This window comes from Anguilla rostrata, chromosome 4 (assembly GCF_018555375.3).
Source record: "Anguilla rostrata isolate EN2019 chromosome 4, ASM1855537v3, whole genome shotgun sequence".
In the NCBI taxonomy this organism is placed as follows: Eukaryota; Metazoa; Chordata; class Actinopteri; order Anguilliformes; family Anguillidae; genus Anguilla; species Anguilla rostrata.
In genome coordinates, this window is record NC_057936.1 from 770000 (window position 1) to 783510 (window position 13511).

At 51.8% G+C, this 13511-nt stretch overlaps 1 protein-coding gene across 5 annotated transcripts in view; it reads right to left on the minus strand.

The window, feature by feature from the left end:
• Window positions 1-13511, minus strand: part of si:ch211-51h4.2 (uncharacterized) — a 122457-nt gene that overhangs the window by 20778 nt on the left and 88168 nt on the right. For 4 of the 5 annotated variants that reach the window (XR_010329346.1, XM_064329980.1, XM_064329979.1 and 1 more), the window contains one exon: window positions 11594-11636. Coding sequence is in view for 4 of the 5 variants with exons in the window: in XM_064329980.1 (XP_064186050.1) it covers window positions 11594-11636 (43 nt within the window). In the remaining variant the exon portion in view is untranslated. Of the gene's footprint in view, window positions 1-6169; window positions 6407-11593; window positions 11637-13511 lie in introns of those variants that run through there. The other variant, XM_064329981.1, reaches the window with a different exon arrangement.

A 13511-nucleotide genomic window follows, 5' to 3' on the forward strand; every position in this document is an offset into this window, starting at 1 on the left:
CGAGCGGCAGGAGAGAGAGACCCGCGAGGGCAGGAGAGAGAGACCCCGAGCGGCGGAGAGGAGAGACCCCGAGCGGCAGGAGAGAGAGACCCCGAGCGGCAGGAGAGAGAGACCCCGAGGCGGGAGAGAGAGAGACCCGAGCGGCAAGAGAGAGAGAGACCCCGAGCGGCAGGAGAGAGAGACCCCGAGCGGCAGGAGAGAGAGAACCCCGAGCGGCAGGAGAGAGAGACCAGCGAGAGAACAGCCCCGAGCGGCAGGAGAGAGAGACCCCGAGACGGCAGGAGAGAGAAACCCCGAGCGGCAGGAGAGAGAGACCCGAGCGCAGGAGAGGAGAGACCCCGAGCGCAGGAGAGAGAGACCCCGAGCGGCGAGGCCAGGAGGAGAGAGACCCGAGCGGCAGGAGAGAGAGAACCCCGAGCGGCAGGAGAGAGAGACCCCGAGCGGCGGAGAGAGAGACCCGAGCGGCAGGGAGAGACCGAGGGCAGGGAGGAGAGACCCCGAGCGGCAGGAGAGAGAGACCCGAGCGCAGAGAGGAAGAGACCCGAGGGAGGAGAGAGAGACCCCGAGCGCAGGAAGAGGAGAGAGAGACCCCGAGCGCAGAGAGAGAGACCCGAGCGGCAGAGAGGAGAAGAGACCCGAGCGGCAGGAGAGAGAGACCCGAGCGGCAGGAGAGAGAAGACCCCGAGCGGCAGGAGAGAGAGACCCCGAGCGGCAGGAGAGAGAGACCCCGAGCGGCAGGAGAGAGAGACCCGAGCGGCAGGAGAGAGAGACCCCGAGCGGCAGGAGAGAGAGACCCGAGCGGCAGGAGAGAGAAGACCCGAGCGGCAGGAGAGAGAGACCCGAGCGGCAGAGAGAGAAACCCCGAGCGGCAGGGAAGAGAGAAACCCGAGCGGCAGGAGAGAGAGACCCGAGCGGCAGGAGAGAGAGACCCGAGCGGCAGGAGAGAGAGACCCGAGCGGCAGGAGAGAGAGAGACCCCGAGCGGCAGGAGAGAGAGACCCCGAGCGGCAGGAGAGAGAGACCCCGAGCGGCAGGAGAGAGGAGAGAGAGACCCCGAGCGGCAGGAGAGAGACCCCGAGCGGCAGGAGAGAGAGACCCCGAGTGGCAGGAGAGAGAGAAACCCCGAGCGGCAGGAGAGAGAGACCCTGAGCGGCAGGAGAGAGCGTTATTATCCTTGCTCGCTATCGGGAGGTTTGGGGCGGAGCACAGCTGCCTGGTAACAGTCTCCACATTAAGAGCCTAATCCCATTAATTACCTGCAGAAATCTGCACATATGGAGGCTCTCTCATCTTTTCAGCAAGATGCTGTAGAAACAACTGGAAACGATGCCGCGTATTAGAATAATCTGGGCGGGGAGCTTGTTGAGGGCTGGGATGGGGGGAGGGCAGTCACACCCCCCCCCCCTCCCAGGAGTCTGAAAGCCCTGGAGCAGGTGCAATATAATAATTATATATTTCTATATTAAACTTTTGCACTTCAAGCTTCAGGGGAATCTGAGTACTGGGCTCTTGCCAGAGTACTCCACCGGGGGTGGGGTGGGGTGGGGTGGGGGGGCTAGTTTGAAAAAGAGACAGATAAGCACACACCTGCAGTGCAGCTGCTGCACCTTTGTTCTCACAATTCCAAGGTGATCCGGAATGTTCCGGACAATCGGATTACGACCGCATGGGAGCGCTGAGCCATCTGGGCCTCCTCTCCCCGTCCGAAACCCGAGCAGTGACATCACCCTAAACCCCCCCCTCTGTCCGCTCCTGATCACCGCAAACCTGACCCCTGACCCTCGTCCGAACAAACCAGAGCAGTGACATCACCCTGGCCCCCCCCCCGTCCCGCTCCTGATTGCTTTCAGCCTTGACGACTGGATGACAGCTGGCAGACAGATGATATATCAGTTAAATAAGGAAATGAGCCGGGGACTCAGACGCACACAAATACCTGGGGCCTCCAAACATCTGGCCTGCTTAACCTCACAATTAACAAATAATGGAGTGCCTGCACTTTTGGGCAACATTAATTTTATGATTAATATCTCAGGAATACTGGGGGTCAGCCTGCCGCCCTGAGCCAATCAGTGTTCAGTTTCTGCCCGTCCATGAAACTGACACCGAATTAAAATGAGCAGAGGGCCTAAAACTGGACCAATTCAGTCTGAGCCACCCTGATCTTCTACAGTCCAGAACACGACAAACGAACAAACAGGCAAAACCTCACAATGTACAGAATACTCAGCAAAACAGGTTCAAACCTGATTTGTCAAAAAGGCCAAGCAAGATTTGGGTGAGACAACATAGATTATGTCACAACAGTCAGAGAATGGTTAACCAACACAGACCTGCGTGGCCCTCCATTCTCACTCCACATGCATCCATTATCCCATTAGCCAGCGTCTGGTGTGCTGTAATTGCTGCATGTATTCATTAGATCCACATGAAGTCATTACTGACTTTGTGGAAGCACTTCCTGTGTAATTGATTTGAAACTTATCCTGAGCACATCAAAGCAACATATTGGCATCATAAGCTATTATCTCCTGGGTTCTGGCTCAGTGCACTCTGAAAAACACCAAAAACACACACACACACACACACACACACACACACACACACTCGCGCACACGCACACACACATACAGGAAACTGTATTAGACTCCTTAGAAGTCACTTCCTAATTCTGTCCCGGTAGCTCCACACAGTAGATCTGAAGGAGGCTAACCCCGCTGCAGACTGGGCGTAGCTCCACACAGTAGATCTGAAGGAGGCTAACTCCGCTGCAGACTGGGCGTAGCTCCACACAGTAGATCTGAAGGAGGCTAACCCCGCTGCAGACTGGGCGTAGCTCCACACAGTAGATCTGAAGGAGGCTAACCCCGCTGCAGACTGGCGTAGCTCACACAGTAGATCTGAAGGAGGCTAACCCCGCTGCAGACTGGCGTAGCTCCACACAGTAGATCTGAAGGAGGCTAACTCCGCTGCAGACTGGGTAGCTGACACAGGGAATGTGAGAGCTAAGTGATGGCGAGCGTGATCCACAGCTAGCAGCGAGACTGGGCGTAGCTCACACAGTAATCAAGGACAACCGGGCTTGCAGACTGCGGGTCTGTAGCTCCACACAGTAGATCTGAGGAGGCTTAACCCCGGTCGATGGGCGTCGTTAGCACCGACCAGCGTAGATCTGAGGAGGCTAACTCACGCTGCAGACTGGGGTAGCTCCATACAGTAGATCTGAAGGGCTAACCGCTGCAGACTGGGACGTAGCTCACAAACGTAGATCTGAAGGTAACTCCGCAGCAGACTGGGTGTAGCTGCACACAGTAGATCTGAAGGAGGCTAACCCCGCTGCAGACTGGGCGTAGCTGCACACAGTAGATCTGAAGGAGGCTAACCCCGCTGCAGACTGGACGTAGCTCCACACAGTAGATCTGAAGGAGGCTAACTCCGCTGCAGACTGGACGTAGCTGCACACAGTAGTCTGAAGGAGGCTAACCCGCTGCAGACTGGCGTAGCTCACACAGTAGATCTGAAGGGGCTAACCGCTGCAGATGGGTAGGCTACCAGGTAATGTGGAGGGGGCGCAGGTGGGTGCGTGTACCATAGCATCGAAGCGCGCTGACCCGAGCAGGAGGTCGGCGACGGGGGGGCGGCATGCACTCTGTTTAAGCGCCGGACCCGGGGGACGGGGCGTATGCGCTCTGTTAAGCACCGGACCCGAGGGGGGGGCGGTATGCATTATTCAGAGCTGAAACGGGGCACGGCGGACGAGCGCGGGGGGAGTTTGTCTCTTTTATTAAGCAGTAAATTCCCCGAGCGGCGCTAATGAAACGCACATCGACCCTGGGACACGCTCTTATTCTGAACCGCCGGTAAGTCCTCCGTGTCTGGAGGTGATGGCACCTGAAGGACCGTCTCTATAGCGATGGGGGGGGGGGGGCGGGCTTAAGCAGGGAAATCTGCAGAGTTGTGAAGACATTCAAATATTCATGGCAGAAATATGAATATAAAACATGCCTGTCTGCCTGTCTGCCTGCCTGCCTGCCTGCCTGTCTGCCTGTCTGCCTGCCCGTCTGCCCGCCTGTCCGTCTGTCCGTCTGTCCGTCTGTCCATCTGCCCGCCTGCCCGCCTGCCCGCCTGCCCGCCTGCCTGCCGGCCTGCCAGCCAATATCAGCGCTGAGAAACAATCAAAACAGGAAATAAGAGGCAGCCGTCAGGCAGAATGCCGCATGTGGAGAGTGTCTGGTATCAAATGAAAATCAACACATGAATGAAACGTAAAGTCCAGTAAATTCTCCATCAGACATCAGTCAATATGAAGCCATAAATCCATGTGGAATAAACAGAACAGAGAGCCATCTGGTGAAATATACCGTACGAATATAAAACATGATCATTAATATTTCGGATAACTGAAGACAATAAGGAAGTAATGGTTTGGAGAGTGGCTATAAAACTAAACTATAAAACTTAAAATTATAATGTGCTATATTATAATTATAATTATTTGTGCTGTGCTAGCATGTAGGGCCATTCCCAGGGCCGCCAAGCCCTGGTCCTGGAGATCTACCGTCCTGTAGGTTTTCACTCCAACCCTAACAAAGCACACCTCACTCAACAACTAGAGATCTCAATGAGATGCTAATTAGTAAGTAGGAATTAGGGCAGGGGTGGGGACCACTGCTGTAAGGGCTGTGTAGGAGCAGTTAGCGCGTAGCGTGTGGGAGTTGTTAGCGTGTAGCATGTGAGGGCTGTTGGTGTGTGGGAGTTGTTAGCGTGTAGCGTGTGAGGGCTGTTGGTGTGTGGGAGTTGTTAGCGTGTAGCGTGTGAGGGCTGTTGGTGTGTGGGAGTTGTTAGCGATAGTGTGTGAGGGCTGTTGGTGTGTGGAGTTGTTAGCGTGTAGCGTGGAGGGCTGTTGGTGTGTGGGAGTTGTTAGCGTGTAGCGTGTGAGGGCTGTTGGTGTGTGGGAGTTGTTAGCGTGTAGCGTGTGAGGGCTGTTGGTGTGTGGGAGTTGTTAGCGTGTAGCGTGTGAGGGCTGTTGGTGTGTGGGAGTTGTTAGCGTGTAGCGTGTGAGGGCTGTTGGTGTGTGGGAGTTGTTAGCGTGTAGCGTGTGAGGGCTGTTGGTGTGTGGGAGTTGTTAGCGTGTAGCGTGTGAGGGCTGTTGGTGTGTGGGAGTTATTAGCGTGTTGGGGGCCTTTGGTGTGTGAAGTCTCTGCATTGAAATGTCAAATCTGAGGCAGAGATGGATGAGCAGCAGTCCAAATCAAACGCACATCTTCAGTCTGACAACAGGAAAACAACGACATCAAACACTGTGTTTGCACACCAGCGAGTGGAGCGCGCAGAAGAAGGGAAGGAATTCATTACAGAGACAGCAAAATAAGGTAATGAGTAAACCAGCACAATATCTGACGGCAACAAAGCATGAATTATTCATTCTACACTGAAGCAGCGATCTCAACAGCAAAGCGCCTTTTGTGACAAAATGAAAGGCAATCATTTCAGAGAAAAATGTTCTACAAAATGATCAGACAAGACTGAATGAAGCAGAAGCAAACAATCGATTATGACACGTGTAAATTAATGTTTTCAGGGCAAACCTGAAAAAAGGATTTTTTTCCCCAAAACAAAAGCAACAGTGAGTGTGAATGTGTTGGACGATGTGTAAGCCAAATTTAGCGAGCTATGGCACAGGACCTGTTTCATCTGCCTACACACAGGAAACAAACACACAAAAATATGAAAGGAAAGCTCCCAAATCTTGGATTACAAATGGCTGGAATTCAAATATTGAGCATCATTAAGAGGCTGGTGAAGCTTAGTGGAATTAAAGAGAGGAGAAGAGCGCGGTTGAGCTGGAAATATCTGAAGTGATACATTATTCATTAAGGCTCACTTCTCTCCCCCTCTGCACTGATTTTGAGAACACAGGCCATGGGAACGGTACAGAAAAAGATCTTTTTCACAGCCGAATTGTCACCGCAAAGCCTGGAACAGTTCAGATGTGAAAGAGGTGTGAAAAAAATTGTTTTCTTGGAAAGGGTAACGTTTAATCCGAGAGTTAACTCATTCTGAGCAGAAAGAGAATTCCCGCCGGCGTGAGCTCAGAGGCGGCGTCTCCGCGTGTTCCTGACGGAGCTGTCCTCCTGTACGCCGCAGGTGCATCACGGCTTCCATCAAGACAACTTCGGAAAAATTCAAGAAGAAGAAAAAAAAAAAAAAGCCCCAGAATGCATCGTGTATCTAATGAGCCTGTCAGTAACACAGCATTCAGACTTCTGACTCCGCCCAGGAGGATCAAACAGTGGGCGGGGCTCCTGCCAGTACACTGTGGGCGGGGCCTGTTCATTATAGGCAGGGCATTTACTGCTTGTTGTGGGCGGGGCCTGTTCACTGTAGGCGGGGCTTTTGCTAGTTGTCTGTGGGTGGGGACAAAGGGAATCACAAACTTATGCATCTCACTGCCTGATCGATAGCTTGACACAGACCGCCCTATGCAATGGCTGAAATATCTCAATTCCTGGCTTTATGTTATTGGGTGCTGATAGAGAGGCCGTGCTGATTGGCCCCAAGTAAACAAGCACACTTAGCGGCCGCTAGAGAACAAGCACTAACTTTGCTGCATCTCAGCTACAGAAAACCAAAATAGATTTTTTATTATTTTTATTATTATCATCATTATTTTATTTTTCCTGAAAAATAAATGTGAAAACTAAAACCATTTCCACATAAATACTGATGGCAGAATGAAGGTTGGTCACACTGATTCATGCCTCAACCCAGACAGTAGTACCACTTGCAGTAAATGTAGTTAGTCGGTGCATTAATTATACATTCTCGGCTGTCAGGGATTTTAATAATACATTAATAATGATTAATTATTGAATAAAGCCCAGTAAATATAAACACGTGCTCATCAATAGCTTAGCTACATTCATTTTACTCACTGCTGAACTGCTCATGTAGTCTAAATTAATGTGAGAACGATGCCCACCCACAACATACAACCATATGCAAAATGAACAAAAGATAATCTCTAGTTTGCTATCAATGTTTGCCTGAAACGGCAGGTTGAGATTTTCAAAGATAGACAGAGAAGCTGAAAGACACACAGTAATAAACTATCAATCTTATAATTCAATGTCATAAAAAAAAGTGCCCAGAAAAATATGCAGGTAGGTCCCCTCAAAATTTATGAAGACAGATGTATTGCCCAATCAATTAAGGCTGTCAAAAAAGAGGACTTTCATTAGCTAATTACAGGCATTTAGCACACTTTTACCCAGAAACCCTTACAATCCAAACACATTACAAAGATCAGGGACAGAAGCGCAGTAATTCCCCAGGGGTTGGGGGGGGGGGGTACAGTCCCAGGAGAGAAAGCAAGTAAGTACAGACTCGATTGACAATCTGTCAGTTAGCCTCCTGAACACTAAACTAAGCCATGCAAATAAGAACAAAACTACCCCAGTGAACATTTAAATACACTGCAGTAAATGAACAAAAGAAGTGGCAAGAGACCCAACAGGGCATATCCAGGATGAAAACTCAAGGGAGAGCAGAAGACAGATAAACTTGTCATTTCTCAGTGATACGCCATGTACCAAACCACCACTTTACTATTAATATTCATGCCGGCTTCTGAGTGAAAACCCAGGACTGAACGGGATAAATTGGATGACCACCAAGCCCTGACTGAAAACCCACCCATTAAAAACACATGAGAACTGAGGCATGAACACATTGGGAAGCGAGTCCCACACCCTTAAAAACCCACATTTGAAAAGCGGTGCTAAAGATGACAGTGGATTTGAACTAGAACAGGATGTAGTTAGAAAAGCCTCATTTACACGTCCGCATTGTGCTGCTTGATTCTCCTTTGCTTCTGCTCAATTCAGCCCAATAAAACAGGGTAAACAGAAGTCAGGGCTCAGGGACTGGGTATGAATAACACACCTGTACACCTGTATACCTGTGTTTAAAGTGTCCTTCCGCACAACGGCTCAGTGAAGGTGTGCTTTAACCCTGTCTCCTGTTCCCTGGGCAGGTTATCCCACAGCAAACTGTGTGTCAGCCTGTCTCCTCACTGCTGAGGGATCAGATGCTAACTAACAAAGCAGCCCTAGCAGCTCTAGCAGCTCAAGCAGCTCTAGCAGCCCTATCAGCCCTAGCAGCTCTAGCAGGCCTAGCAGCCCTAGCAGGCCTAGCAGCCCTAGCAGGCCTAGCAGCCCTAGCAGCCCTAGCAGCCCTAGCAGGCCTAGCAGGCCTAGCAGCTCTAGCAGCTCAAGCAGCTCTAGCAGCCCTATCAGCCCTAGCAGCTCTAGCAGGCCTAGCAGCCCTAGCAGGCCTAGCAGCCCTAGCAGGCCTAGCAGCCCTAGCAGCCCTAGCAGGCCTAGCAGCCCTAGCAGGCCTAGCAGCCCTAGCAGCTCTAGCAGCCCTATCAGCCCTAGCAGCCCTAGCAGCCTAGCAGCCCTAGCAGCCTAGCAGCCCTAGCAGGCCTAGCAGCCCTAGCAGGCCTAGCAGCCTAGCAGCCCTAGCAGCCCTAGCTAGCAGCCTAGCAGCCCTAGCAGCCTAGCAGCTCTAGCAGGCCTAGCAGCTCTAGCAGTCCTAGCAGCTCTAGCAGTCCTAGCAGCTCTAGCAGCCCTAGCAGCCCTAGCAGCTCTAGCAGCCCTAGCAGCTCTAGCAGCCCTAGCAGCTCTAGCAGCTCTAGCAGCTCTAGCAGCCCTAGCAGCTCTAGCAGCCCTAGCAGCCCTAGCAGCTCTAGCAGCCCTAGCAGCTCTAGCAGCCTAGCAGCTCTAGCAGCCCTAGCAGCTAGCAGCTCTAGCAGCCCTAGCAGCCCTAGCAGCTCTAGCAGCTCTAGCAGCTCTAGCAGCCCTAGCAGCTCTAGCAGGCTGCCCTGCAGACAGAGAGAGAGTTTACCCAGAGTGCTGCAGACAGCCACAGTCACAGATTAGCTTCCCAGCAGAGCTTCAGGAGGACTCTTTCTAGAGCGCGGCTTTCTTTAAACACACCCCCCACCAAAAAAAATAAAAATCTCTCCTGCCAATCACCAGACAGGCAGTAACGACACAGCGTATTCCTCTGGCCAGTTCACCTGACAGGCAATAAATGACTGTGCATTCCTCTGTCCAATCACCTGACAGGCAATAAGAGAGCGTGTACTCCTCTGGCCAATCACCTGACAGGCAATAAGCGAGTGCATATTCCTCTGGCCAATCACCTGACAGGCAATAAGCGAGTGCATATTCCTCTGCCCAATCACCTGACAGGCAATAAGCAAGTGCGTATTCCTCTGGCCAATCACTTGACAGGCTATAAGAGAGCGTGTACTCCTCTGGCCAATCACCTGACAGGCAATAAGCGAGTGCATATTCCTCTGGCCAATCACCTGACAGACAGTAAATGACAGTGCATTCCTCTCTCCAATCATGTGTCAGGCATTAAGGGACTTTGCTTTTCTCCAGCCAATAATTCAGAGCAGGCTGGACGGTTCATGAGCTGAACACCCACTCTGTCCCCATCACTGCACTGTTAAATGATCACCTGATCATCATTTTTCCACCAGTAACAAATACTGGGCCATACCTCATAAAATCAGGTCTAGAAAACCTAATTTCCAGCAGAAGAGGAAGTCAATAACACTGCAAAAAAAAAAAAAACAATCACTCTTTTTTATGTCTTTGTCGCCCAAGGTTAGCATATATCAGTTCCACTTTATGATGTAATTGGTTCTCTTTCTGCATGAATTAAAACAGTGATTAAATATACATGAGGTGGCACAAGGAGGCTGTTTGTTATACGGCTCCATGTGGCAGAGAGGTGAAGGCATGCTTCATGAAAGTGACCAAGACTGAGCTTTACTGGGCTAGCCAGCTACATCACAGTCCCACAGACACCCCAGACCCGCACTCAACACACCTGGACAGGCTCAAATCAGCACACCTGGACAGCCTCAAATCAGCACACCTGCACAGCCTCAAATCAACACACCTGCACAGCCTCAAATCAGCACACATTCTTCTCCAGGTTTTCAAACAAGTTTCTTGTGCACGTAGTAATCGTGCCCTCAACTGGGAGAGGAGGGAACCCGACCGGCCCTCGATTGGGAGAGGAGGGAACCCGACTGGCCCTCGATTGGGAGAGGAGGGAACCCGACTGGCCCTCGATTGGGAGAGGAGGGAACCCGACTGGCTCTCGATTGGGAGAGGAGGGAACCCGACTGGCTCTCGATTGGGAGAGGAGGGAACCCGACTGGCTCTCGATTGGGAGAGGAGGGAACCCGACTGGCCCTCGATTGGGAGAGGAGGGAACCCGACCAGCCTTCGACTGAGACAGACCAGCTTTTGATTGGTAAGGAGATGAATTACAACCAGGTTTTACTGATGGGAAGGAGGGGTAACGCTCAGTGGCATCGATTGAGGATGTGAAGGGACCAGACTGAGCTTCGATGGGAGCAGGGACACCCAACAGTCCGGCATGGAGAGCACTAAACCCGACTGCCTCATCAGCATGCAGTGACAGACACCTGCACAGCCTTCGCACTGGGCAGAAAATCGACACCTGCACAGCTCATCACGACTGACAGAACCACACCATTCCTGGATGAAGTAAATTAAGAAACAGCTTCTTGGACGTGAGTAACTGCGCCTCAGATTGGGAGAGGAGGGAACCCAACCAGCCCTGGATTGGGAGTGGAGGGAACCCGAGCGAGGCCCTTGACTGGGAGAGGAGGGAACCCGAGCGAGGCCCTTGACTGGGAGAGGAGGGACCCACAGAGCAGCGTCTGACATCAAGCCCTGCCAGGCTACTCATACTGATAATTAAGCCTCCAAGTCTGCCCCGTCCACCGCCAAACAACCTTTTATTCCTTTTGTTTAGCTTCAGGCTGCCGTAATTATCCATAGCAGTGCGCTTCCTCGAATAAGAAACAGGAAAAACAAAGAGGGAGAGACTCAAGGGCGATGGATATCCAGGGTTCTGTATTTATTCAGAGATAAAACGAGTATAAATTGCTCTCGAAAGGCTTTCATCAGACAGAGCTCAGCCCAGTAAACAGCACCTGGCCGTGATCTCTGTACCAGCACACCTGTGAGAGGCGGGCCTCATACCTGGTGGGGCTCAAAAGCATTCAAGCAGGTAAAATAGTGTAAATAAAAAGATGTCATCTGGGCAAGCAAACGTCAGTAAATAAGTTTCAGACCTCGATGAGTAGCCGAGAGCTGGCATTTGTCTTGCCAAAACACCGTCTGCACTAAAACATGCAGGCTGGATGCCTGATGCTCTTCATGAGGGCCCACACAAGCTGCAGTGTCAGTACAGCCATATGAGGACAGCAGGGGGCGCTGTTCCCAACAGTAATGATCATAAAACGCACCACAATGCAAGAGCTGTTACACATGATCTTTTTAAGGTAGCATATGTATCATGAATAGGCTATATCAATGACTAACTGGGCTGAATCGCACTTCGCTATAAAAACCTCCTTAAATGTGTATTTGCGCTCAAACGATCTGCCCTCACTGCTTAGTGATCCGCGTACAGAGAGAGAGAGAGAGGGGAAAAAAGTAACAGCTGATTTTCCAGCGGAGTTGCAGGTGACAGCTTACCTGTGTCAGCGGGATGGTTGCTATCTCCCCAGCTCTCTCCGACCTGCAACAAAAAAGGGAAAACTTGAGCGAAACTTGAGAGAAAAGGGCGGCTAACAGTTCCGCAACTTCAGTGGAGCAACAAAACCAGCCAGGCTTTTCAGTACAAGAGCTACTGAACATGCGTGAGTGAGCGTGGCACTACAAATACAGCCGGTGTGACCGAGCTGCACAGATAAGGCTCTGGGAATTTGAGTTTGAGACACACTCCGGCAGTGCAGCGGAAGCCAGAGAGAAGTGTGAGATTTATCTCTTAAAGTCTGTAACAAAACGTGGACAAAAATAAAAATGTGAAATGCGGTAACATAAAAAATATTAATGTGGATCATCGGGTTTTCCCTGAGGCCACGGCTCCAATACGCCAGCTGTGACGAGACAGTTCTGCAGTTTAACAGCGACGGCTAAAACCCCGCGCACAGCCAACACAGCCAACACAGCCAACACAGCGGCGGCTAAAACTCCGCACACAGCCAACACAGCGACGGCTAAAACCCCGCACACAGCCAACACAGCAACCAGGGCAGCTAAAACCCAGCACACAGCCAACACAGCCAACACAGAGACAGCTAAAACCCCGCGCACAGCCAACACAGCCAACACAGCGATGGCTAAAACTCTGCACACAGCCAACACAGCCAACACAGAGACAGCTAAAACCCCGCGCACAGCCAACACAGCCAACACAGCGATGGCTAAAACTCCGCACACAGCCAACACAGCGACCGCTAAAACCCCGCACACAGCCAACACAGCGGCGGCTAAAACCCAGCACACAGCCAACACAGCCAACACAGTGACGACTAAAACTCCGCACACAGCCAACACAGCCAACACAGCGACGTCTAAAACTCCGCACACAGCCAACACAGCCAACACAGCGACGGCTAAAACCCCGCGCACAGCCAACACAGCGAAGGCTAAAACTCCGCACACAGCCAACACAGCCAACACAGCGACGGCTAAAACCCCGCACACAGCCAACACAGCGACGGCTAAAACCCCGCACACAGCCAACACAGCCAACACAGCGACGGCTAAAACCCCGCACACAGCCAACACAGCGACGGCTAAAACTCCGCACACAGCCAACACAGCCAACACAGCGGCGGCTAAAACTCCACACACAGCAAACACAGCGGCGGCTAAAACCCCGCACACAGCCAACACAGCGAAGGCTAAAACTCCACACACAGCCAACACAGCGAAGGCTAAAACTCCACACACAGCCAACACAGCGAAGGCTAAAACTCCACACACAGCCAACACAGCGAAGGCTAAACTCCACACACAGCCACACAGCGAGGCTAAATCCGCACACAGCCAACACAGCAACGGCTAAAACTCCGCACACAGCCAACACAGCACGGCTAAACTCCGCACACAGCCACACAGGACGGCTAAAACTCACACAGCACACAGGACGCTAAACTCCACACACAGCCAACACAGCGAAGGCTAAAACTCCACACACAGCCAACACAGCGAAGGCTAAAACTCCACACACAGCCAACACAGCGACGGCTAAAACTCCACACACAGCCAACACAGCAAAGGCTAAAACTCCACACACAGCCAACACAGCGAAGGCTAAAACTCCGCACACAGCCAACACAGCGAAGGCTAAAACTCCGCACACAGCCAACACAGCAACGGCTAAAACTCCGCACACAGCCAACACAGCGACGGCTAAAACTCCGCACACAGCCAACACAGCGCTTAAACGTTTTAGTCTTCTCACGCTCACGACTGCTTGCACTCAGTTAACCGTCATGCCTGCTGCACCTCCTCGGGGGCTGTGCTTTCTGGCCCACCGATGTTTCCCCGAACACAACACGGCCTTATGTGATACACACACACACACACACACACAAGCTCATTT